At 39.8% G+C, this 26,588-nt stretch overlaps 1 protein-coding gene across 11 annotated transcripts in view; it reads left to right on the top strand.

Moving 5' to 3' along the window:
- myo9aa (myosin IXAa) overlaps positions 1-26,588 on the top strand; it is a 120,592-nt gene that overhangs the window by 88,653 nt on the left and 5,351 nt on the right. For 4 of the 11 annotated variants that reach the window (XM_034221000.1, XM_034221001.1, XM_034220996.1 and 1 more), the window contains 25 exons: positions 2,312-2,433; positions 4,049-4,190; positions 4,860-5,055; positions 6,292-6,411; positions 7,605-7,680; positions 10,013-10,153; positions 11,648-11,687; positions 11,772-11,894; positions 13,091-13,171; positions 13,372-13,482; positions 16,275-16,397; positions 17,273-17,422; positions 17,901-18,214; positions 18,898-20,616; positions 21,113-21,212; positions 21,422-21,616; positions 22,574-22,671; positions 22,799-22,926; positions 23,041-23,264; positions 23,373-23,489; positions 23,706-23,894; positions 24,015-24,065; positions 24,186-24,297; positions 25,918-25,979; positions 26,271-26,463. In XM_034221000.1, the coding sequence (XP_034076891.1) occupies positions 2,312-2,433; positions 4,049-4,190; positions 4,860-5,055; positions 6,292-6,411; positions 7,605-7,680; positions 10,013-10,153; positions 11,648-11,687; positions 11,772-11,894; positions 13,091-13,171; positions 13,372-13,482; positions 16,275-16,397; positions 17,273-17,422; positions 17,901-18,214; positions 18,898-20,616; positions 21,113-21,212; positions 21,422-21,616; positions 22,574-22,671; positions 22,799-22,926; positions 23,041-23,264; positions 23,373-23,489; positions 23,706-23,894; positions 24,015-24,065; positions 24,186-24,297; positions 25,918-25,979; positions 26,271-26,463 (4,927 nt within the window). The remainder of the gene's footprint in view (positions 1-2,311; positions 2,434-4,048; positions 4,191-4,859; positions 5,056-6,291; positions 6,412-7,604; positions 7,681-10,012; positions 10,154-11,647; positions 11,688-11,771; positions 11,895-13,090; positions 13,172-13,371; positions 13,483-16,274; positions 16,398-17,272; positions 17,423-17,900; positions 18,215-18,897; positions 20,617-21,112; positions 21,213-21,421; positions 21,617-22,573; positions 22,672-22,798; positions 22,927-23,040; positions 23,265-23,372; positions 23,490-23,705; positions 23,895-24,014; positions 24,066-24,185; positions 24,298-25,917; positions 25,980-26,270; positions 26,464-26,588) is intronic. The other 7 variants (XM_034220997.1, XM_034221002.1, XM_034221003.1 and 4 more) reach the window with 5 other exon arrangements.

The following is a 26,588-nucleotide window of genomic DNA, read 5'->3' as shown; positions in this document are numbered from 1 at the left end:
AATAATATAAACACAATCTGAGCTAAAGTTGTGTAGAAGCTGAATCTGCACATTCAGGAGACAAGTCTATTGTTGGTTGAGTCAGTATAAGAGTGAATCACAGTAGTTGTTGGAAGATGATTTAAAGGCATGTCCAGGGGGCGGATACAGTATCCTGTACAACGCAATTTAATACAACACCCCCACAAACCGCAGCTTAGCGATTACCAAAGCCTCGAGTCAGCAGCCATCTGACACGCAAATGGGATGTTATAAGCTTCACAAACGTTTATTCCAGAGCTTTTGTATGAAATTATATTGCACAGGTGTTCCTTTTATAGTTTCCAGCCAGTGTGTGTTATTAAAACACACACAAATAAAAACCTGTCATTAGTCAAATATCACGATCTGAGATGTTGATATTGTGAAAAGATGAAAAGATGCATGTGTGGTACAGCTTTGACTTACTTATTATACTGAAGGAAAACTGGTTGGCAGCCAGACATTAAACTACTAATTGAGTGAGTGAACAGATACAGATAAAGAAAAGAATAAGCAATATTAGTTAAAAGTGTCATTAACTGACGCATTTTTTTTAAAACCTTGTTTTTATGTCATTCTTAATTCCTCTATAAAAACAAAAAATGCATGAAAGAGGATATTTTACGTTGCAGAAAAAGAAACCACTATATCAGCCTTCTCTATAAAAGTAAAAGAATAAAATACTTTTCAATATTTCCAGGAGAGGAACAAGTTCACAGATCCTTTACTTAATACTCCAATAAAATGTAAGATCCTGAATTAAAAATAAAACTAATTAAAAGTATTACCAGCAAAACGAACTTTAAGTAAGAAAGTAAATACTCATTATGCAGAATGGCTATTTGAACATTGTTGTAATATTTTAGAATATGGTTGTATTGTACATATGTAGGAACATTTGTAGTTTGCATGCATAGTACAACTCAAGTATAGTGCTGGATTAAATGTCATTTTCAAGAATCATCAAAACATTTAAGATGACGTAACTTTGGAAAGAAGAGATGACCGCATTCCTTTTTGCAATCATTCCATAAATGGCCGCTTTAAATGCTTATACAGAATTGGAGGTCAAATTGTTATTTTTTGTCCACTAAATAAACCGTTTAAACGTAACTGTTTTGTTTCTCAAAACCGCTTTAGTTCCTGCATTTCGTAATGTCTCCAAAAGGACAGCCAGCTGCACTTTTCAGTGAGCGAGTAACTGCTGCCGTTGAAGGATGTATTTAAAAACAGTTAAATATAACTTTTGTTGATAAGGATGAGTTGGATAGTTTGAGTGGCGATAGCTCAGCACAAACTACAAATCAGTGCAAAAGAAGAAGTGTTACAGGATGGTTATCTTGGACGGTTGTAATCTCAGTGAAATACGGACATTTTTCTACAAGGTCTACCAGTAATGGAAGTCAATCAGACATTTGCTACATTCAAGTCCAGAACTAAAATCTTTACCCGTATATCACACACATGTATTTGTTTCCAAATAATGAAGTTTGAGGATCATCTTCCCTTTGTTCTTCGCTCTCCTCTTTATTGTCTACAGTTGTGGAGTAAGCAACAGTCATTAACATGCTTCTGACTGTAGAGTCACAAGAGAAGAGAAAAGGAGATTCCAGTGTTTTTTATTAAACTTCCCCTGGATTAAGGTCTTTATGGTTAAATCTCTTTCCCAGGAAGACAGGAACATAATAATATATGGGGAGGAATTAATGATAAATGCTCCGAATTAGATCCCAGGAAAAGATCTGAAGAGTGTTTTATAGCACAGGAAGACAACATGAAAGAGGGCAAACCAACAACATTATTGCTTTGTTTAAAAGATTTCAAACAGCTTGTCCTGCATACTGTAGGATCACTTGTCTGCTTTTGATGTCAAGTTAATTATTACATTTTAGTGAGCATTTTATTAGTCTTTGATGCCACAAGCATCAATAATTCTAACCTAAAACTGAATTTGACTGGACTTTTTAGATGTTTTGTTGCAACAGATCATAAAACTGATATATATATATATATATATATAAATAATACAGTTGCAACAAAACATCTAAAAAGTCCAGTCAAATTCAGTTTTAGGTTAGATATATATATATATATAATTTTGCTTCTTTAACATTAGATATGAATAAATATAGCATATATCATTGTTTTTGTGCAGTAAGTGTTGCTGAAAACTTTTACAATTCAACCAAAGATAAAGTCCTTACATCCTGTTAACATAGCTTGAAAGCAAAGTATTATTATTACAGTATAACTGAAATTGAGCATCTCTCTGTGTATTGTGTTTCTGCAGGAGGAATACAGGGCAGAGGGCATCAGCTGGCACAACATTGACTACATCGACAACACAGGCTGCATCAACCTGATCAGCAAGAAGCCCACAGCGCTGTTCCACCTCCTGGACGAAGAGTGCAAGTGAGTCTTCATGCTGGCTGCTTTCCTGTTGGACCGCTTTGTTTCTTTGGAAGCTCTTTTTAATGTTCCTCTGAGTCAAACCATCAAACGTTTCTGGCAGCAAACTTGGCGGGCTTCGTGAATCGTGACAGTTGATTGGTTTGATATATTCAAAATACATAACAAAACAACAACTACAATTTTGAGGCCTAAAACGTTTTCGCACATGTAAAGAAAGCTGCAGCTAGGTAGTTCTTCCTCTCCGCATATCACTTTTTAAAATGTCTAATGTGGATGAGTAGATTGTAGTGTCACACACGCAGAAAATGGTCAACTAATCTCTTCTCTTCGGCTGCTTTTTCCTCTTCTTTCAGCACATTGTTTTGGCGCTTTGAGCACCAGGAAAAGCGCTATATAAATAATATGTATTATTAATATTATTATAATGGCACATCACCATGTGGCAGACAGACTAAACGGCTAGCAAAAAATATGAATATTAAGCATCTACAGACCAACATAGAGATAAGCAAACACTTGAAATGCTCTACGTCCGCTTGGCTTTTGACTTATTAGCTAACATGTTAGTCAGGCTTGTTTCAGAATTCCTATTTAGTGGCCTAAATACTAAGTCTTTAACTGGTGGCATTATTAACTTATTAGCGTAATAGCTTACCGGTATATGGAGTAGCTATGGGTCATTTCCATGCATTGCTTATCCAGGCCAAATAATTGCAATTAACAAGGAAATCCTGATTATCAACTCTGGCACTTAAATGGTAAACATACTGGAATCCATTTACTTTACTTTTTTGCCAAATACAAAATATGGACATACAAACCAATCTAGACTTATTTCCACCCTGATGCAGGCGAGTGACAAATCAGCTTGACCCCTTGCTCATGCTCAAAGTGTGTGTAGAAAAACTATTCTGCACATTATTGAAACATTCACAAAATAAATACATTATCATAATGTTAAAGGAATGTTTGCTAAATCTAATCTACTGATGGAGTAGCCTAAAACGTAAAGCCTCTAAACAGTACATTTATTCTTGTCAGCTCCTTGGCTTTAATGTGACTATTCTTACAAACAATAAGTCCTTCTGTATTCCCCCCTCTTTTTTATTTGGACACTGAATCAAATTCCTCCCACTTGGAAAAGCTGGAAGGAGTCTTTGGCTGTGTTGTCTTCATAGCTCAGGTTTCACCCCGCTCCAAAAAACCCTGGTGTCTCCTTCTTTCCCGCTCCTCTTCCTGTAAGCTGCTGATTTTCTGGAGAATCGCTGGCTCTCTATATTAAAGGATGAAAGGGAAATCTGAACCAAGATCAGTTTAGAGTGATAATCCTCACCCTGTGGCGTCACAGGATAAAATGTCAAAACTGGTTACGGATCAGATGACTTGCCACGTTTCAAGGGTCCACAATAAATGAGGAACATTTACAGTGATTTATACTGAAGCATTCATGACGTACTGTAGTTAAGAGCTTTAAAGCAGGTGCATCAACATTGTGATTTCCCCAGCAAGTCCTTTCTGGATATGCTTTCATATTTTAAAAAAATAAAATAAAAAAATAAAAAGATGTAAAAACATAGTGTACTTCAAATTAAACACTCCTGTTCTTTGATTTCAGTTTCCCTCAGGCCACCAACCAGACCCTGTTGGATAAGTTCAAGCGGCAGCATGAGGGGAACAGCTACATCGAGTTCCCTGCTGTCATGGAGCCCGCCTTCATTATCCGACATTATGCCGGCAAGGTCAAGTACGGGGTCAAGGTCAGTGTCACCCACACTTCCTAATAGAGTCATTGATTAGACAGGAAGAAATTGGAAAGCGCCGCCAAAACTTTTTCTCAAACACATCGTCATTATTATTTAAAAAACTGATCATTTGTTTCCTTTTGTTTTTCACACCATTTTAATATTATTGATATGCGTAACAGACTATAATAGCGCGACCCAGATTGTATTCAGTCTGCTTGCTTTCATAAGGAAAGCTATTTTTCTAGGCTTACCTGACTGTTTTTCAGCTCTATTGAAGTACTGGTCAAACACATACATATCCTTCTCTGTACGTATGTGGATTAATACAAATTAGATATCCAAAGACTTTATATATACATAGTTACAGTTATGCTTAGGGTTTTTGTGTACAGATACCAATCAGTATTAGAGAATCAAAGAGTTCTTACATTTATAAGTTTTAAATCAGAGAAAATGACATTATATATCTGAATTTATGATGCTTTTCGAATATTGAATAGCCAGATGAATTATTGGATCATCTTTCAATTTAACCATTTGTCCAGTCAAAGGTTATAGCCAAATATCACCAATAACACATTTGTTTCGGGGGGCGTGAGCAACTGCTATGGCTGAAGCTAATGTAGATCCACAAAACTAGACCAATAATACAGTTCTTTTTTTTTCCTCTGCCACACACAGGATTTCAGGGAGAAGAACACAGACCACATGCGTCCAGACATCGTGGCTTTACTGAAGAGCAGCAAGAACGCCTTCATCTGCGGGCTGATGGGCATCGAACCCTCAGCCACTTTCCGCTGGGCGGTACTCCGAGCCTACTTCAGGGCCCTGGTGGCTTTCAGAGAGGCCGGGAAGAGACACACGCAGAGAAAGCCTGGTGAGCTCCCTGACTTAGCAAAACTCCACTTATATGCACATTAAAGCGGCGAGGCAGCATTCCCTCCATAAATGAGATATTAAATCTCATCTGAGCTTCAAACGTCAAAGAAATGTTGTATATCTATCTATCTATCTGTCATCAACAAATGTCTTTAAACATTTTTTTTTTGCATCTTTCAGCAATCTTTATTAGAATAAATGATGAAAATATATGCTCACTTTGTCAAAGCAGCACTAAAGAATCGACGAAAAGGGAAACGACATTGACTTTAGTGAATGGCATATGGGCATCTATGACTTTCTAGTACAACAAGAACAACGGTGAACTATCAAACTACTAAAAGAGAATAATGGTTATAGGATTATTTACCATCTCTTGCTACAAGCACATTTGATCCAATCAACAGCATGAAATGACAGTACTGATTATGTTTTAGTTTTCAGAAGCACAGTACTCTCTACTCACATGCCATGCAGACTTGGTTTAGTCCTCTCCCTTTAACTATAGTTAGCTTTATCTCAGCGATATGTGATGTTTCGGTAGTCACTGTTCTGTAGTGTGTGTGCATAGTGCTGCCATGTATTTATTTCTCTTTGTCCCTCTGAGCTTCGGCCTATGAATGTCTTCTTTTCCCTTGGATAAACGTGCCAGGCTCTAGATATTACCATTAGATTTTCTTTTAGCACTGCCGTCTAAAGAATCAGACTTTGCACCCTCTTGATCCTTTCCTTAAGTATCACTGTACATGTAGATGTTGTTATGTGAACATACTGTAGAAGTCTTGTATCCTTTGCTCATCCTTAGCTATCTTTTAGAAATCCTTTTAACAGTCACTCAAGGTAACCCGTTACATGTCTTCTGAAACATTTCTGCAAATCAAATTAGTTTTGAAGTGTTTTTATGTCAATTTAAATAAGAATGGGCTAGTCCTCACTGCCGAAAAGGACTAAATTGTAGTATCAGAAAAAACTTCTAGAAGACATTGTAAGGGAGTGCCTTTGGGGGACGAACCTACTCACAGAACTACAATGACAAACATCTAATGCTGCAGCCAACTGCAGTTGTGAATGTCCATCATCTCCTCTCCAGAAGTCTTGCACAGGTATCTCTTCAGTAGACGACTGCATCTCTTTTTCTTCGCTGTCTAACCGGTCATCTCTCTCTTTCTTCCCCCCCCTTTCTCTTTCCTTGTGTATTTTTTCTCTTGTTTTTCTTTTGTTTTGCTTCTCCAAGGGCATGATGACGCTGCTCCCTGTGCAGTTTTGAAAAGTGTGGATAGTTTTAGCTTTCTGCAGCACCCTGTGCATCAGAGAAGCTTAGAGATCCTGCAGAGATGCAAAGAGGAGAAGCACAGTAAGGCTGCCAATACAATAAAAACTCCTTCTTACTTTTTAATGTTGGACCATAACCTGGGAAACTGTAGGGACAAGGCTGACCAACATCATCGACTTTACTGCACCGTACTTGAGCAAAAGTCAAGAAAAAAGAGCTCAAAATAATATGAAAACTTTAAATTCAGGTCTTATTTTCTGCTTTGTGATTTGATTTGCAACTCTTATTTTCTTTAATTAGACTAGATGCTTGTTGGCCTCCGCTCCCTCTGTTTCCCTCTTCCCCCTCTCTCACTGTATGCACCTGCATGCATTTGTTCTTGTCTTGCATGTTGTTCTTGTTTAGCATGCTTCAACCGATCTGTCTCTTACACTGTGCTAGTAAAAGGCTAGCAGAGAAATTGTGAAGTTGCTTGTCCACCACAGCACACATCTGAAATCAACAGGCTTCACCTCTCACTAATACCACGTTCACTGGTGGTGGAAAGACTAAGGGGTCTAAAACACACACATTTTCTCACAGGTAGCTTTACATGTGGTGCAGGACACACACTTCTCTCACAGATCGCTTTTCCTGCACAATTTCATTTCATTACACCCACATGTGTTTGTGTGTTCTTGTTTTGGGCCACCCTGCAGCTCCTGATCAAAGTGAACACGGTATAATGTTCACACACCAGATAAAATATTTATTTTAGGTAGTTTAACATACACAGTAGATATCTGTTATCTCTTCACTATGATTGATTGCTTAGGCGTATCACCACCAAAACAAAGCCACAAAAAGCTTTTGAAAACCCATTTGGCTCACAATTTTACATTTTTAAATTCTCTTTAGTTCAACTGAAATGTCACCTGCCTGCTTTACATCATTAGATAGCTGACTACTTAACAACATGTGTGTTCAATATTGGTATTTTTAAATAACTTATGTGTTAAGCAAACAAACAATCCAGACCCAACTAGCTTCCATAGCATTTTACTATCTTTTAATATGAAATCATCTGCAGCATTTTTTATAAAAAGGCAAATAACACTCACTGGAATAACACTGGAGTGTCACATAGAGGTTATTTACATGGGAAGGGTTTAAGTGTCTTTATGTCTGTTGTGTTTGTGTGTAAGTGTTTGTGTTTGTGTGTAAGTCTTTCTTTGTGTGTGAGTGTGTGTTTTTGTGCTTTTTCACAAAATGCCAACCCGTTTGTTCGTGATCAGGTGTGACCAGAAAGAGTCCTCGAACCCCATTATCAGACCTTCAAGGAAGCAACACCATCAATGAGAACTCACCACGGTAAGATTCTGTTCTTTTTTCTTTTGTGTTTTGTGAACCAGATTAGGAGAAATTAGGAGAGAAAGGTTCCCAGTTGAACTCAAACCAGTGACGTTATGGTTCATATCTTCCCAGTCCTCACCCCCTTGGCCTCAAGTGATTCTTATAAGCATAATAAAGTATATGAAACCCTTTGATTCCCTTCAGCTGCACTAGCCTTCTTTAAATATTTTTGTATTATCAATAATGTAAGTATATCATCCTCTGGGCATTGAGACACACATGGCATGCCTTGAAAAAAAGGGAGTGATAACTGTGCTGTGACCCGAGCATTTCTCTCACACCTCCCCACTGGTAGACTACCTCCTCTAATTAGCTGTGGACAGTGGGATTAGCAGCCCGCGACAGCGCACCAGTGGTGGCACAGAGCGGCTGGTACAGACAGCTTTTGTTACACAGGAGCTCAGTCTGGGGCTGTTAACCCCCACACCTCCTTAATTTGATTTGCATCCTTTCCCCCCCTCTACATGTCTCTTTCTCACACTCGCACACCCATCCTCTACATAGGAGAGTACTAAACCCTTTGCAGCTGCTTCCTCGGTGATGTAAAGTCAGAGCTATGCATCTGAGAGGAGAGCCCAGAGAGCGATAAATATGAAGTCCCTGCAGAGTGCTTGTCTGCTGGACAGACAGCGGACAGTGCAATGCTTTATGGGACTCTTAAAAGAGACTATGGAGATAAACACTCACTACAAGAAGCATATTGTAGCATTACCGTATACTGAGACTGATGATCAACTGGGGAGTAATTCTAACAAATTTTCTTTATATGGAAGCCCAGATAGAAACTGAGGATTTGTCATTATTCCTTAGCTAACATCGTGACGTCAAACATTATTTTATGATGTGGTCATTCACAACAAGCCCTTAAATACTTGCAGAAGACTATATAAAGATGGAGTATAAATCCAAAAACCAATATACTAAATCCAACAACTTTTATTTACACTTACATATTTGAGCTTTGTGGATCTTCCGCTGTAATATGTAGTATTTTAAATGTAATGCAGGCTAGTAGTATAAATCATATAGATCTTTAAGACTCCTCTGGGACTCTTGGAAGAATTACCCCGGACTGTGATGAGTACAGTGGAGAAGTGTACAGCCTCCATAGAGAGAAAACTAATGAAGAAGCCAGTCACACATTTGTGCTGTGTTTTTATGTCTCCACAGACACCTGGTTTCTATTTGCAGCATGTCTACATTATGTATTTCAAATTCAAAACACAACATATTTGACCAAAGCATTATGCTTCTTGTGCACAGAAGAAGCTTGAAACATGAGCACAACGATCTGTGGTTTATTTCAACAGCAACACTGAAGAGGAACAAGCATAATCTATGTTTTTTAAAAGCATATTTTCATAATTCAGCTGTGTAAAATGGTTTCCAAATCAAACTGCTGTCCCTGCACTAAAAAGCTGTGGGTCTGTTTTTGTAGAGACTTTCAGTTTCATTAGCCATTAAGAACCTTCCCACTGGCTCGTGTGCCACCTTGTTTTCTCCGTGGGAATGATTCAACCCCCTGCTAATAACAGAGTAGAAGTTAACACATCTCGCTACTGTTGTCTATGTGTCATAGTTTGCGGCTTGCAACTCATCAGGAGGCATTCTTGTACACTCATAAATTATAATACTGGAATCAAAGTGCTTCAGTGGAGCTGAATTAATGATAGGTTGCTACTGCCACAACTACTGTACACTGGGAATTATGTCAATAATGGTGGATATTGTTGGTACCTCAGTTGCCTTTTCTGCTCCGTCCACTCCTGTGGGCTAAAACTGGTTAATGGTTTTAACCATGATCTGACCGCACATGTTTTTGTTTGCCTTATGGGAGGGTGGTTAGGTTTCACCTTGAGGCTGAGGTTTAAACCCTTTGAGGCTTCAGTAAACTTAGTTGAATCACTTGTGAGATGAAATACACAGAGGTTACTGCCCCTGCTGGAGAGATTTGTTCCTGCATGGAAAAATAATTCCCTCACAGAGACAAAAGACAAGACACTGTTGATGCTTTTTAAAATATGTCATAATAGAGGTGAGAAATGTATTATGACCCAGAGTACTAACTGTTTAGTTTAAGGTATAAAGGTTGAAAATAATTCATAAAAGAAATATATTTGTAATAAAAGTGTCCACAACCATATTTTTATTATCCTTGCATCTATCAAATCATACCTATCAAGAGTTTGCTTCAAAGGTGTCTTGTAAAAGTGACTATACATAATGTATTAAGTCAATTTTCATAAATGAATCACTTTAATTGATCTGTGTGTTATTGTTTTGTCTACAGGAGTTCTCCGGGCCTTGGCTGGAACGGGCGCGTCGGTCGACTCCGATGCCTTTCCTCCAGCAGCTCCACCACAGAAGAAGACGGCATCTTTGTCAACTCTGCCAGTAGCAAACTCCTTGAGAGAGCCCACGACATCCTCATGTCAGTAACTTCTTTCTGAATGAGACAGTACTTAATGTCGTTTTTTGTACTTTCTTTGTGATTGTGATATGCTAAAGAATTGTAGCATCACAGGGCTCGACATTATAAATGGCCCACTGGCCCGGAAGCACTATTTAGACACCCCGGGCCAGCATAACGTACTTTCCACTTAACCGCTCGGGCAAAAATATTGCTTGAAAAAAAAAAGATTGTCCTGTGGTATTGGTGTTTACTAGCAATTTTGTTAAATTGTTTAGTTTATTAATGCTACAACATAGCGTTTTGTGAGGCGGTTGTCGTTGTTGGGTGAAAAGCAAACAGCTGTTTGCTGCAGAGCGCAGTGCGAGCAGGCTCCTGTGTGGGAGCGCACTCGTTCCCTACAGACTTTCTCGCCACCTAACCATTCGCCAAAATGTTTTTAATACCAACGGTAACCGGCCAAGCGCTGGTCAAAAAACAATCTTCAAATAAAAGAAAGTCACCGGAGGAGTTAAAGGAGAGTGACAGGGAGCATGAGAAGAAGAGGGAGAGAAAGTTTCAGCCACACATGGCTTGATCGATGGAGTTGGCTTCTATATGATGCCAATATAAACAAGGTCTTTTGTTGGCTCTGTACATCAATGCCGACCTATGCTGAGTGACAAGTAAGTGAAGAGTAGAACATATAAAGGTATTGGTTATAGGGAAATGTCCCAGCAGTTTAGGATAATGAAGGTTCTAATCTAATCTATTACATAGCCATTACATTTCTAACTCCTAATGACAGGAAGGCAGAAAGCGCATTATACAAATAATAATACTCATAATAATAGCAGACATTTTTTAACAATGACCACAATATAATTATTTTAATAAACCAAATATGAACAATTGAGGAAAATGGGGAAGAACTGATCATTCAAATGTTGTAGTAATGTAGTTAGTGGATAAATGACTATTGCAACAAATGTGTTAATTTTCTTCATTATTTGTCGATTTTTTGGACGAATGCTCCGGGCCAGTGGTTACAATGGTGGGGCCAGTGATAATAACATTCCACTGGCCCTCAATTTTACCCTTAATGTCTACCCCTGCATCAGTGTTTCTACTGGTATGTACTGGTTATGATGATCAGCAGTTTGGCCTCGACACATACCTTTAAAAACTGAAAGACTTGAGTTCAAACTCAGTGTCAGAAAACATCTGTCCTGCCTTGTGTCCTTTAGTCATCTACATTCCTACCAGCTCCAAGGGTGCTGCTCTGCAGCTGACCCTGACCTCTGATCTCCCTCCGGAGGGAAGCAAGTGCGTGCAGATTTCCCCACAGGGATGAATAAAGTTGTATTGACAGGAATATGACCCACTTGAGAGGAATGTCTGGTGCTTTTACTTGACAGTTAAAACATATTCCCTTCTCACCTGTTGAAGAACACAAAGAGGCAAATGGTTGCTCTAATACTCAAAATAGATTTGACTCCTGAACTAACTTTTCTTTTCCTTGTTTTTTACTGAAAGGAGGAACAAAAACTACAAATCCAAGCCAGTTCTTCCCAAGGTACAGTCCAGATCATTTTTTTATGGATTCTAACAAAGTAATTAATGATCAACATGTTTAACTGACTATTCGTCACATCTGCAGCATTTACTGAACGTCAGGTCACTGAAGTACCTGAGCAACCTGACGCTTCACGACCGCATCACCAAGTCGCTGCTGCACCTCCACAAGAAGAAGAAACCACCCAGTATCAGCGCTCAGTTCCAGGTCAGACACACACACACACACACACACACACACACACACACACACACACACACACACACACACACACACACACACACACACACACACACACACACACAGCCAGTAGCACACTGCAATGCTCAATGATTCGCCATTCAGTGCTCTCACCATACAAATAACACGATTAGCCTGAGCTGCAGAGAGGATAAAAGCTGTGACTATGATGAAAACAAGGTGTGTCCTGTTCCAACTGGCTGTGGCTGAAAACATCCCTCCAATTCTCTGGCTCCCCCCCCAGCCCTCCGCTGTCTTATCCTTGTATTTGTGAATAATGTGTGTGAAGTCTATTGCCTCGTTTTCACACACATACACAAGTCTAATATGTATGATTTCATGTCTGGGAATTTAAGACAAAAAGCTAAATAAATGTCTCATGAAAAATACTTGGGGAGGATTTGTGAGGGAGTAACCACACTCTTTTGAAATGTGTTTCATTAGTGTTAAATTAACAGGAGTTGAGGATTAAGAAAACAAGAATGAACTAATCCCTACCATTTTAAACTGTTAAATGTAGATGCTCTACTCTTTGTTTTTGCATTTCACAGCAGGTTTTTCTTTTTTCATACACTCAAAAGTGAGATTAATGACACTGACAACTACTGTTAACATACAGAATGACTCGGTTGTCTTTAGGTCAAAAATATCTCTTGTATGCAGTCTGTAATACAAACCAGCTTAGAATAACACTCAACAACTGAAAACGGTTTATTTTTATCCTGATTTCTTTGAACATGAACTCTGTGTTCTGGCTGTTGGAGGTACAGTAGAGAGGAGTGCTGAGGCCCCAGTGTGTGGATGACTTCACTTCCCACATCCTGTGTTGCCCTGATTGCTTTAATCTCCCATGGAGGAGGAGGTGGAGGAAGAGGAGGAGACTGAATTCCTCCTGCCCCTGAATTATCACACACATGTGCATTTGTTTACACACATGCACATGGAAATATTACACATATGTTTCTTTCTTTTCCCTGTCAAAGACTTTAATCTTGCAGAAAAGTGTTTCTCTCACCAGCAGTTATTCACAGCTGACAGATCCACATGACTTTGGCTTCTTCCTGTCAAACAGCTGTGGATCAACACAAGCAATCCGCCTCTGCATGTGCCTTTATGTTCTGGCTTTGTTTAAAATCGGACTTGTTTTGTGTCTCTGTCTGCAGGTCTCCCTCAACAAGCTCATGGAGACTCTGGGTCAGTCTGAGCCTTATTTTGTCAAGTGCATCCGTTCCAATGCTGAGAAGGTACAGTGTGCTCACTCCAGACTGAAGCAGCTTGGTTTAGTTTTCAAAGCGTTTTTCATTTCCTTTTGAAGTTTGAACTTCTTGAAAGCTGTTTATCATTTCCCCCTCTGCTCCTCTGTAACCTCTGCCACCTGACACTTTTCCTTTTCTGTCATTTTCCCTTTCCTCTCCTCGATAACCTTTTTTTTTCTTTTTCTCAGCTGCCCTTGAGGTTTAATGATAACCTGGTGCTGAGGCAGCTGCGATACACAGGTATGCTGGAGACTGTGCGCATCCGCCAGTCGGGCTACAACATCAAGTACAGCTTCAAGGTAACACACACAGACATTCACACCATGTAGATACTCTTTAAATATCACAGTCTATATTTTGGAACTGTCACTTATATCATTTTCGATTAAGTAATGTACTTTTGACTATGAAAGATTAAGATATTGCAAATGGTTTATTAATATTGTGCTTTGTTAAATATAACTTCCCAACACAGAATCCAAAGTAGTTAAAAGACCACCTTGCTCTTAATCAGCTAATACATATATATATAATAAAAGATAATAAATAAGTTTATTATGAGAAAAAAGAAAAAGACAAAGAAATGTATAACAGAAGTAAGCAAAATAAAAGGCAGCTTGTTGTTCCCTTAATATCCAAATGTACACCGCTGCAGTTGCAAGGCAGATTTTTATTAAAAAAAGGTTTCTCCGAGCCCAGCATTAAAAACAAAAAAAATCAGAAATGACAGAGCTCCTCCAGAGTCACAGAAGACATCATCTAAAAGTTTACACTGGCTGAGTATACTAAACATGACCTTCACGGTATGTGTTAACATTATGCAATTCCCCTTTACATGGTTTTAGTTTCTTGAGTTACAACAGACCCTCTTCATTCTTTATCCAGCAATTCAAAGGATCATATCATCGAGGAAGCGAGACTCGATAAGCCAAATGGTAAAAGGAGTTCAGCAGCAGATTACATTCACGTGTCCCCTCGGTCGGTGCAGGCGTGTGCAAGCCACAACACTGATGCACTATCTCACTGCTCTCGCCCAAAATATGAAAACGACACTCAGGTTTCCTCAAGTTTTAGTGCCAGGGATTAATTCATCTCCGGGAAACATGTCACTGACGTTGTTTGAGCCGCAGATTATTGTGTTTTATGTTGAGAGGAAATGATTTGCGACATGAGGTGGCATAGATCTTAACCAGGCTGGCTCTCATAAGAATGATGTCAACTCTGTGAGGAATACTGTATGACTTATAAAGCAGATCATGTTTTAAAGCTGATTGGAAGTGAGTGTTGTTTGGACAGTACATTTTAGGGAGTGGCTCACTCCCACTCTAGTTTTCTCTTACGTTAGTTTCCATGTTGTGGCTTTGAATTTTCAATTGTGCCAATCCTGTGACGTCAAGATTTGTAGGGACTGGGACTGGGTTAATTTATTAAGAAGTCCCTTTAATAAATCAAAGCTTATTTCTTCCACGTAAAACTGAAGTCATTTAAAATTGTTCACTTACAGTAAGAGTCATTTTAACAACCTTGATTCCATCCAAAAAACTGTGCTAGTTACCAAGGTAATACAAGGTCTGTGAACTATTTTTGATCTTTACTACATTTCTGTGCAAATAATTAAACCTTTATCTTCAAAACATTATCTGATTATTGACAATCAAGAGTTAACAGAAAACCGTGTCATCTTGTAAAATGTAATGCATTATTTGAAATTAAATCAGTACTTTCCAACCTTTTTGACGTGTTAAAAGTGTCTAGTTGCGATGTCTTGTTCTGAGTTTTAAGCAATTCAAACAAAGAGACATTTGTCTTTTAAACTTTTCAGATGGTTTTATTGGAATATCTGTTCAATAGCCAAGGTAACAGATAAATATAAGGTAACATTTTACAATAAGATTTCAATGTTATGGAGATATGTGAACCAGAACGTTGTTTTCTTTGCTTTTTCCTTCCCCATTGATCATCTCCTCACCCCTAGGATTTATCATTTGACCTTTTTGAAGGGGTCAGACCCCTAAATTGGGAAACACTTTATTGAAATAGCAAGCTAGTAGAAACTAACAGCACCTTGACAAGCTACAGTAGTAAAACATTGCTTATAACTTACAGCCCATCGTACAAGTTTTTCCTTGTACGATGTGAGGGTCTAAGGACAGAGGGTGTCGTATTGTCATACTGATATTCTGTACAAACTGTGAAGTCCACTGAGACAAATGTAACATTTGTGATATTGGGCTATATAAATAAACATTGATTGATTGATCAGTCACAAGCCATTTAGAGTGTTTTCAATTACATAATATGATATTATACATTAAATGCATTTTATTTATATTTTTGCATTGTTGTACTTTTTCAACCACTGGAAAAATCGGCCCACTTAAATTCCAAACTAATAAAAAATGGATACAATATTAATTATTTCTGAAGACTTAACTTTTTGGTGAGCTCACTATGATGGTTTAGGTATCAGACATCTTCATTTATTAGAAATTCCCCCCAAACATATTTAGTGCTGCAGTCAGCACTAATGAGAAATATCTTGGGCATAGCATCACTTCGGCGGACTCTGCTGTTTCTCCACTCTTTAGGACAGAGGCTCTCCATTGTCCTCAGGTCTCTGAAACACACCCCATGATTGTAATTGTATAAACACAGCATCAGTTTCCCTAACCACCCCCTGCAGCCCTGAGTGTATTGAATTCAGACAATGGACCTCGGTCTGAAGAGTGGGCGTTCAGCATATTTACACCATGATGTTTGAACCCCTGCAAATATGGACAGCATGGACTTTTACCTGAAACCACATGTGCCTTAAAAGCTTTTTTTATTTTGCTCGAAGATGCTGCAGGAGGCCGCTTCAGTTTCTGCGGGGTGGTCAACTCTTTTATTTCAAATTGTGTTACCCCATCCAACAACTAATCCTGTACTGGAATCAGTTTTAGAAAAACAGATATTTTTGCAGATTATTCACTTTATTTGTGTTAGTTTGTTGAAATAATTTGCACATTACCTAAACATAACATTCAGAACAGAAATACTGTAGGGTAATGACCACATTTATTACTAACACATGTTCTTGTTTTGTTGGTAGGATTTTGTCCATCACTTCTGTGTGCTGCTCCCAGAGGGCACCAGTGCCACCAGAGAGGGAATCCAGCAGAGCCTGGACCAGCAGGACCTAGAACCAGATGGCTACCAAGTGGGAAAGACAATGGTATTTACTTACTTCTTTTTCTTTTTTGCACTTGTCTAAAAAAATTCAAACATACTACTGCCCTACTGTGAAAAAACACCTTAAATGTGTTTGTCATTATAAATGATTTTACACAGTGTAGCTATGTTTTGCTCTCAGAAGTTACGTTTATATTTCACACAGTCTGAGTTTGGAACAAGCTAATCTGAAAACATCAGACCAATACTGAAAGAAATGTTTTAGTTCTTCTACATCCGCAGGAAATAAACAGATAACTCAGGGTCCGGTTCAATCATTTAAATAATATATAGTCCAGTAAAATTGAACGGTAGAGCAAAACAGTGGTTTAGAGGTTACGTCATTGTTTGGTGACATTGGAGAAATAAATGTGTTGGCTCATTATATTGCATGTTGTTATGTGTTTTATGAAATGTTTTATTGCATGTTGAGGCAGTGAGGAAATTGAAAAATTCTGCTTGAATACCCAGAATTACTCAAAATAATGTGGGGGTTCAATTCCATACACTTTAAATAGTCATAGACAAAGGGAATGGTCAAAGTTGGAGACAACGTCCTTACCGAAGGCCTCTTCCCTCTGGAAAAAGGATATAATGAAGACCCATATTTGGTATGGTAGAGGTCCAAAGTATGAATGAGTCATGATGGAGCGGTCCATGCCTCTGAAATGCTGTTTATATAATTAGAGGATCATACCTGACATACTTGTGACTCTTTGTCAAGCCAGGGATGTCTGTGGTTTGTGTGGTTTTAAAGAGTTTGAGTATATTTCTTTGTGCGTAATCAGATAACCCCGTTCTTCATTAAATGTGTCACCCATAGACTGAGTGTATAAAGGTATCACCCTGTGTTGACTGCGTGCTGGTCCCTCCCCTCAGGTGTTTCTGCGGGAGGCTGAGCGTCAGCAGCTGCAAGCCCTGCTCCACACTGAAGTTCTCAGATGCATCGTCACGCTGCAGCGGAGATTCAGAGCCCGGCTGGAGAGGAAGCAGTTTGTCAGAATGAGAGCAGCAGCGATCTGCATCCAGGTACACTTCATCATCACCACTCTACATCAAACCCATTTGAATCTTTCTTTGTTATTTAAATGACTTCTTATTGTTTTTTGGTTTTCCTGAAAGTTTTTTTTTTTGTTTTTTTATATTATCCTTATCAACTTTCAGTGGAATTAAAATTAAAAAAGAACGACATTTTATCACAGTTTTGCAAAACTATATTGTACAAATTAAGAATCCAAGTTTATATAAATTGAGCACTAACAATTAAATTGTTTATTCATGATTCTTGTTTTGATGAGATTAAAACATATTGTTGGATCTAATCTAAAACTAAGAGACGTTTCATTTGTGTAAAAGTCAGATCTGAACAAAGTTGAAATCAAGGGAAAAAAGGAAATGTATATATTTTCAGTAAATATTTTATATTTCTATGCCTTCTGATTAAACTTAAAAAGACATCCTAGTATCAATAAAATAATAATAAATCATTGCCATCATCCCTTTACAGAAATGGTGGCATCTGTACCGGCCTATAGAAGAGGAGGAGGAGGAGGATTATGACCCTAGCGTCCAGGAGGGGGCAGCTCTGTGTCTGCAGACGAACTGGCGAGGTTACAGGGAGCGTCAGAGGTTCAGGCTGTGGAGGGAAGCAGCTGTGGTGCTGCAGAGGGCCTGGAGGTTATGGCTGTCCCGGCGCTGCACCGCCGCCCTGGTGATCCAGACGGCCTGGCGCTGTCATCAGGCCAGAGACGCCTATCTGCGTCTGTACGCAGCTGTGGAGCAGCTACAGGCGCTAAGCAGAGGCTTCCTCGCCAGGCAGAGGTAAACAACACCATAAAATAACTTAACCAGCGACTAAAATAACGTATCCAGAGATGGAAATAACTTGGAAAGAGTCAAATAACTTGGAGAGTAAAATAACTTCTCCAGAGAGTAGGACCAGTTATTTTCTTTTATACAAAAGTGAGTTATAGTTTACTTTTGTATAAGAGGAAAGACTACAGGTATACAGTATATGACACCTATATGCATGTATGTTGGATGTGTTTTTCCACTTTTCTGCAAACATTTTTTAATGGGAGCAAAATAACCCATACTCACAATATTTATACTTGATAACATTTTCCTCATGGTTGTCTCGAATATGCAAACGTTTAAAAAATGTATTTTCTTTAACTCTGAAAATACTTCTTAGGGTAGGTGACTGCATGATTTTCGCCCAAGCTTGTGAAAAGCCAGATAATCTTTGCACAGAGCTCCTGCAGTGTGTTTGGTCATTGTTCAATGCGCTTATAGATCAGGCTTCGTAAGAGCATGCCATTACGCAAGCAACCTCAAAGCAGCTCTACAATCAGCTGAGCTGCTTTGAGGCAGACCCTGAGTTTGTAGGTACAGTAGTAATAATTAGTTAACAATACGTTAATTGTGAAAAATAAAGTAGTTTGTAGTTCGTAGAAGTACATTGGCATTAGCTAGACTTGTAACCATGCCTTCTTGATTCACAGCTTCAGAAAACTGAGAGAGGAGAGGCTGAGGGAGAAGAAGGAGCAGCAGGAGAAGCTGCTTCAACTACAGAATGGCCAGGTGAGTCCCTCACAAGAGGAAGAGGAGGACTCCCCAGAGAGGATCACGGGTTTGGACCTCAGCACGTGGGAGGATCGCTCCTACGAGCAGCGAGAAAGGAGCCTGCAGGTCCTCAACAGCCATGAGGGCGCAGTGAAAGAGGAAGAAGAAGGACGAGAACATTCTGGGACCAGCGGGAGTCCCTCTAAAGTGCAAACTGAAGCACCGGACTCGATGCAGACCTCGACTGTGGTGGTGCGAGAGAGGTCCAGAACTATAGACGAGCCCAGCCAGAAAACCACTCGGGCCAAGAGGGAGAGCCGGCGGATGAGAGAGTTGGAGCAGGCCAAGTTCAGCCTTGAGCTCCTGAAGGTCCGGGCGACCAGCGGGGGGGCCTCGTCTCCCTCGGAGGAGCGACGCTGGTCCCTGGAACTGGTGCCTCCTGCGACCCCGCCTCTTCGCTCCCCGCAAGGCACGCCCGACAGCCAGAGCTCCAAAGGCAGCTTCGAGCTTCTCAGCATGGAGGACGAGCCACCCAAGGCTGTAGAAGAGATCACAGACAGCGAGGACCTCTGCTCCCCTGTTCTCCCAGTAGCTCCTGTACCTGAATTTAATATGGATATTGTTTCATCAAGCCGAATGCCAGTTGAACCCCACAGGACTGAGGTTTCTGATGCTGTTGTGCATCCAGGAAGCAAGACCAACATGGATCTACCTGCCCCCTCTGCTCCCACACATCCGCCCAAACTCAAGAACTACCTCCCTACCTTTTACGTCCCTGCTAGTGAGGGCAGCACAGTCGTGTCCCGTCGTCCTGCTGAAGAGCCCAAACCAAAAACAGAGGTTGTCTCCACCACCACTGTTACCAGGCCTTTTAAAGAGAGGCGGGAGTCATCGCGTCGACCAGTGGTGGTGGTTATCAGCATGCAGAAAGAAACCCCGATAAGCCAAGAGCTGAGTGATATTGTCCGTCCCCTTGTGGAGGTTCGAGATTCTGCAGCCCAGACGGGGGAAAAATCAGACCCCACCCCTGTCCCTCGAGCTGACCAGGCCATCATAGAGAAGCTAGTGCGACTGAACGAGGAGAAGGAGGTGAGGCAGCGGAATCAGCGGCAGCAGAATGAGAAGGAGATGATGGAGCAGATCAGGCAGCAGAAAGAAGCTCTGGAGCAGCAGCGTCTTTTCTTCGCTCAGTATGAGAGAGACATGTTTGAGAAACAGAGAGGGGAAGCTCTGCATAAGATCCAGCAGAGTCGACAGGGCGGAGCAGATGTTGGTGGAGATGCGACCTCAGTGAAGCCCATTAGACCCAGCTCCCTGCTGATCGAGAAGACAGCAGGGTTAGCTCCTAATGTCAGAACACGCTCAGTCTCCAGCGCCCCATCAGTGCCCTCTCACCCGGTTGTAAACCTGCAGAACATTGCCCCTCGCCCTCAGCTGCCCCCTCCACCTGCCTCTGTTTCCAGAGACAAACGCAGGGAGAACAGGCCTGTTGCTGAAGGGTGGGCACCTAAACTCACCCTGGAGTCTAAAGATGGAGGAGGAGGAACCAGAGCGAAGACTGCACTCAAGAAGCCTCCAATCAATCAAGGCGCTAAAGTTAATATGACGGACAAACCGAACATCTTCTTCTCTCCAAAGGACAAAGTGACCTTTACAAAGTGAGTCATGAAGTAAAGCATTGCACTTTCCTTGCTTGCACTTAGGATGTTTTTTCAGCTATCTAGTTATTTTCCAATCAGAATTCAAGATATTACACAAATGGTAAATGCCTTGGAATTTGTTACAAAATAAACAAAGTAAGAACAAAATGAATTAAGAACATTGGTAACTTGAAATAAATACCAATGAATTGCTAAGAGGAAGACCCAAAAGAAAAAAAACACACAAGCATGGCTAAAATAACCTTAAACAAGCAAATATACATAATACATTAACAAGGGGTTTATAAAACAAGTTTAACAAAACAGATTACTCCAAAAAACAGTTAATACATAGAAAGACTAAAACGGTTATGACAGTAAGTGAAGAATTTAGACAAACGCACTGTTGCATGCGCGGCCCTGCAATATAGATTTGACGCAGGGATACTGAGATATAGGAGCTGAAAATAACCCATAGATGCATTGTTAATAACATCCTCTTTTTATCCGCCAGGTTTGACCGTGATGCTGTCCCTAAAGTAGCACCTGCAGTGATTCCCGGAGAAGGACCCTCACCAGTCCCCAAGCCCTCCAAAGGAGCAAAAGTGCGAGATGTAAGCAACCTCTCTTGTTTTACTCTGTAGAAAACAAACAAATAACATGTGTTTGCAGGAGTGTCTTTTGTGTTGTGAATGAAGCTCTTAATCCGACACTAAAATGGACACAGGTGACCTTTATGAAGAACAAAATGCACTGAAGCTCTTCTGCAGGTTATTGAAGACCCCTTTTAAACATGCTGTTATCACTCCTGATGAAACTCCAGGTTGGCAGAGCAGGCCAAAAAAAGAAAGTCCGAATGGCACGGACCCGTTCCGACTTCCTCACCCGCGTCCCCATCGTCTCAGTTGGAGACGATTCAGACGAGGATGACACCCCCCGTCATCACTCTCTTCCCCTCTCCAATCCGAGCTCCCCGGAGGCGGGCTTAAGAGAGCCCTGTTTCAGTGACTCAGACATGGTAACAGGCGCACAACAAGCCCAGCAGTGACGCTGTATGCGTCCTTAAAGCTGACTCCTCTTTAACTTTTCTAACCCCCTCGTCAATATAAAGCTGTACTAACTACTTCTATTTCTAAAACTAACCTTTACCATAAGAGTGAAGACATTTCAAATGTATTTCAAAACTATTTCAAAGACATTTTGAAATAGTTTCATAATAAAACATAAAGACTTTGAAAAATGCGAGAAAATGCATGAATTTTATTTATGATACAAAAATAAATGTTGGTTTTTAAAGACATTTAGTCGAGGAGGTCAAACAAACAAAAATCCAATCGTTTATTGGTTTGACAACCCTTCCAGAACTCATTAACAACAGTGTTTGATTACATTTGAAATTAATTTGAATACATTTGAAGTGTTTTCTCGTCAAAACTAACCCTTTAAACATGTTTTCTTCTCCAACATGATGTGGCCTCTCTTTCTCTCACAGCTGCAACACTGACTTTTCCCCTTGATTTATTCTTTCCGTTTAATCAAGAATGTTTGCATGCCACTTGGTTATATTTCCTCTGTTAACAAGTAGCATCCGTCATAGGTCAGACCTTGGGAATCCTTGGAATAAGTCATCATTCACTCTTGACTTTCTTCATCACCTAACAAACTCTTCTTTTGTCTTTTAACAGCTCTTCTGCTGAGAACAAATTATTTGTTCCTGTGTCATAGGTTTCATTCATATGTTTACATATATTTCAAATGTAGTATTGATTTGCATTTTCATGATTACGATAAAAAGCATTTGCTTCAAATGCTACTAAAAAAGAGATCTGGTAAATGTTGAGTCTAGCTGGTGAAGCAGTGATGTGATGCTGCCATCTACTGGCTAAGACTGCTGCTTAGATTGTAATATACACATGAGGCTTTTCTTCAGTTTTGGTTCTACTTTGCTTCATTATCCAACCTGCTGTTGTTCCAGCCTGCCAGCTCTGAGGAGCAGAAGAAGAAACACAAAGCCATGTCGTCAGGAGATCTGGGCAAAGTGGACTCCCTGCGCAAAAACTCACAAGATGGAAGGTTTGTTCTTAAACAAAGCATTGATAGCATCCACAGTTTTGTGTCTTGAACTTAATGTAAATTGATAAGGATGTTTTCTTCCATATGTGAGTAAAGGTGTTTATATTATAATCTCAATTTGGAACAGGGTTCGTAGGATGCGCTTCTGGGGCAAGACAAAGTATGGGGAAAAGAAGACTTCCAGAGAAAAGCTGATCTGTGGTGGTGACTCTTTGGATGGAGACTATGGAGACACTGGGCCATTGCTGGGAGAGGGTGCGTTATTAAAAAGCAACTGCATATATTGCACATTGTCTTCTTTTATCCTGTCCTTATACATTTTAACTTCACCTGAAGGTTATTCTGACTCATAAATCCTCTTCCACACAGCAGGTCAGGAGAACATGTCGCCGCCCTGCAGTCCTGATATGATGTTAGATCGAGGGTTCAGAGACTTGAAGGAGAACAAGGAGCCGTCTCCCAAGGTGAAGCGGCGGCGCAGCGTTAAGATCAGCAGCGTGGCTCTGGAATCGACTCAGTGGCAGAACGACGCTCTGCAGATCCTCACCTGCACCAACGACTACAGGAGCATGAACGACTTCCTCATGAAGAAGGTGCAGACAAACATGCTCTGATTATATGATCTGCATGTGTACTTCAACATCTAAAATAAAAGAGTTACAGGCAGTCTATATTCATGCTGAGATGTTGTTATATTATAGATCAACGACTTGGATACAGAGGACAGTAAGAAGGACACCATGGTGGATGTTGTGTTTAAAAAGGCTTTGAAGGAATTCCGTTTGAATATCTTCAACTCTTACTCCACGGCTCTTGCAGTAAGTGTTGTCAACTCTTTAAACGTTATCTACATATCACTCTTGCATAAATAAATCACTCTTCGATAAGAAAAAAAGGGATCAAGAGCGCAAATATGTAATCAAATCACACTCCTTTTTACAAGGTAGCTTAAAAGAATATTAATTTGTACTACTCTACTACTCAAGTAGATCAATTCTGTGCGCTTCCCCTGAACCTGTTGTCTTCCTCCCCAGATGGACGATAATAAGAGCATCCGCTACAAAGACCTGTACGCTCTGTTTGAGCAGATCTTGGAGAAGACCATGCGACAGGAGCAGAGGGACTGGAGAGAGTCTCCTGTCACAGTGTGGGTCAACACCTTTAAAGTGTTCCTGGATGAGTTCATGACTGAGTACAAGCCTCTGGACAGCACAGTCAGCAGGGTAAAGACATGCAAATGCCTCCAGGAAAATAGTATCTAGCTGATGTTTGAAATACTAAAATACATTTCACACTCGATTTTATTTTCACTTTGGGTTTTTCTGTTTCTGTTTTGACTACAGCAGGTACCTAAACCTGAGCGTAAAAAGACGAGGAAGAAGGACACGGATATTGTAAGTCTAACTTCATTCTCATCAAATCTAAGTAAAAGAAAAATTGCACATTTGTTCTTTACTGTATGTAAAGGGACATGTGCAAGTGAACTCCAAATGAACGTGTGCTGCTCTCTGCAGGTGGAGGAGCATAACGGACACATCTTCAAGTCCACCCAGTACAGCATCCCCACATACTGTGAATACTGCTCATCACTCATCTGGATGATGGACCGTGCCTGTGTGTGCAAATGTAAGTATGCATGCAAAATATACCTTATCTTACCAGGAATACAGGACTCCATGAGAATCCCTTAATATCATACAGTAGTTCTAATTAAAAACGGGAAGGGTTATGTAACATATTTTAACTGGTGTCAATAGATGACTAGGTAGAGGTACATTTTCTCTATTAAATGTTGCCAAAGTAATAATTGCAATTTTTTTGACAGAAAACTAAGTAGTTAAATTATTTATCATTTCTGAGGAAAAATTCCCGATATTCTCTGTTCCAAGATTTCTAAATGTGAAGGTTTATTATGCTGCATTTGCATATATTTAGCTATTCATGTTACCTAAGCTCTTGAAACTCTTGATCGCTGTTGTTTTTACACTTTTCTGACAGTCTAATGTTAATATAATCAACAGATTTTACGAAAATTGCAACCTTAAAATATATATGATATTGAATTTGCAATATGTATTTATGTTTGCGCTCATTCTTGAAATGAACATGAGTGAAACAAATCTCTGACTTTCTCTTAAAAATGTATTTTGAAAAAGTTTTTGTCTTTGAATTCTATCAAACAAGCTCTTGGTGGGGGCCAAGTCCAAACAATTTAGTAATTGTAATTGATGTCACACATAGAATCACTCACAGACTCACTCACTCATACAGCCACATTATTCTGACTTATATAACTTTTCATGCCAAATCTTATAATCTTTTTCATCAATCTCTACCACACAGACATTCACTGAACTTGTTTACACAAACACACACACACACCAGTCTGGCCTCTGAGAGCCAGTCTCTCTCTCTCTCTCTCTCTCTCTCTCTCTATCTCTCTATCTATCTATCTATCTATCTATCTATCTATCTATCTATCTATCTATCTATCTATCTATCTATCTATCTATCTATCTCTCTCTCTCTCTCTCTCTCTCTCTCTCTCTCTCTCAATTCAATTCAAAAGCTTTATTAGCATGACCATATTTACATACAGTATTGCCAAAGCTATGTATAGTTGTAACATCTATACAAAAATACATACAAATAAACAAATGAACAGATGAACAGTTACAAACTTTTTTTACAAGGAATACAGATTCATTTCATTCATATAATACATGAGTACAAAATAGAATATGATGTACTATATACATAAGATGTGAGACCTGATGTATCTGCTCAGTCCGGTTCCCTCAGACTGTGGCAGGCAGAGACACAATGCAGCTCACAATGTGTTTTTAGTTTTTTAAATAATTGAGGATGCTTATGTTTGAGTTTTGGGAAGAATTGTTTCCGTACAGGTTCAAAAGTTGAGCATTGTGTGAGGAAGTGCTGCTCTGTCTCCACAGCAGTTCCTCCACACTCTATCTCTATCTCTATCTCTCTGTCCTCGGCCATAATCAGATTGTTTTCAACTGGACTCATGGGGTCTGCGGCGCCGTCTCTCCAGAGATTTCCCCACAGTTTGTCCTTTATTCCCACAGGATGTTTTCCTCACGCCAGCCAATGCTGCTTTGGTCTCTCAAGCGATAACATTTGTTTTCTTTTGTCCAAACTACTTTTGCTGAATTATGAGGAGGCACTGCCTTTCTGTGGATAATGGTAATGACCTGTTTGATTTCTCTGGTTGTGTTCATCCAGTGTGCCGGTACGCCTGCCACAGAAAGTGCTGCCAGAAGACGACCAACAAATGCAGCAAGAAGGTGAGTCGGCCATATTGTGCTCCCGCAAAACAATGTCCCATGACACTAATTGTTTTAATCCTGGTTTCTGAACAGTAGATAGTGTTATTTCTGAAATCAAATAATCTTGCAATGACGAAAGAGACAAAAAAGACAAAAGCAATTTTTTAGATATTACCATTTATTTGGTTCCTTTTCAAATATAAATATGTGTGGTTGTCTGCGTGTGTCTACATAGCATGTCTACATAGCATGTCTACATAGCATGTCTATGTGTTTAACAGATTATGTTGTGTTTGTGTCTGTTAACAGTTTGATCCAGAGCTTTCCTCCAGACAGTTCGGAGTGGAGGTGTCTCGTCTGACTAATGACGAGAGGACGGTGCCCCTGGTAGTGGAGAAGCTTATCAACTACATCGAGATGCATGGCCTCTACACTGAAGGAATATACAGAAAATCTGGCTCCACCAACAAAATCAGGGAACTCAAGCAGGGACTCGACACAGGTGAGAACGTTTGGCTGGCCATTAGAGGGGAGCTCAACTGTTTAATATATCACCATGACACTTTCCCGGCAAATTACTTACATTAATGCAATTATTTTATTGTGATTAAAGTTTTTGAAATTGTT

Source organism: Gymnodraco acuticeps, unplaced genomic scaffold (genome assembly GCF_902827175.1).
Source record: "Gymnodraco acuticeps unplaced genomic scaffold, fGymAcu1.1, whole genome shotgun sequence".
Taxonomy (NCBI): domain Eukaryota; kingdom Metazoa; phylum Chordata; class Actinopteri; order Perciformes; family Bathydraconidae; genus Gymnodraco; species Gymnodraco acuticeps.
This window is presented reverse-complemented; position numbering and strand designations above follow the sequence as displayed.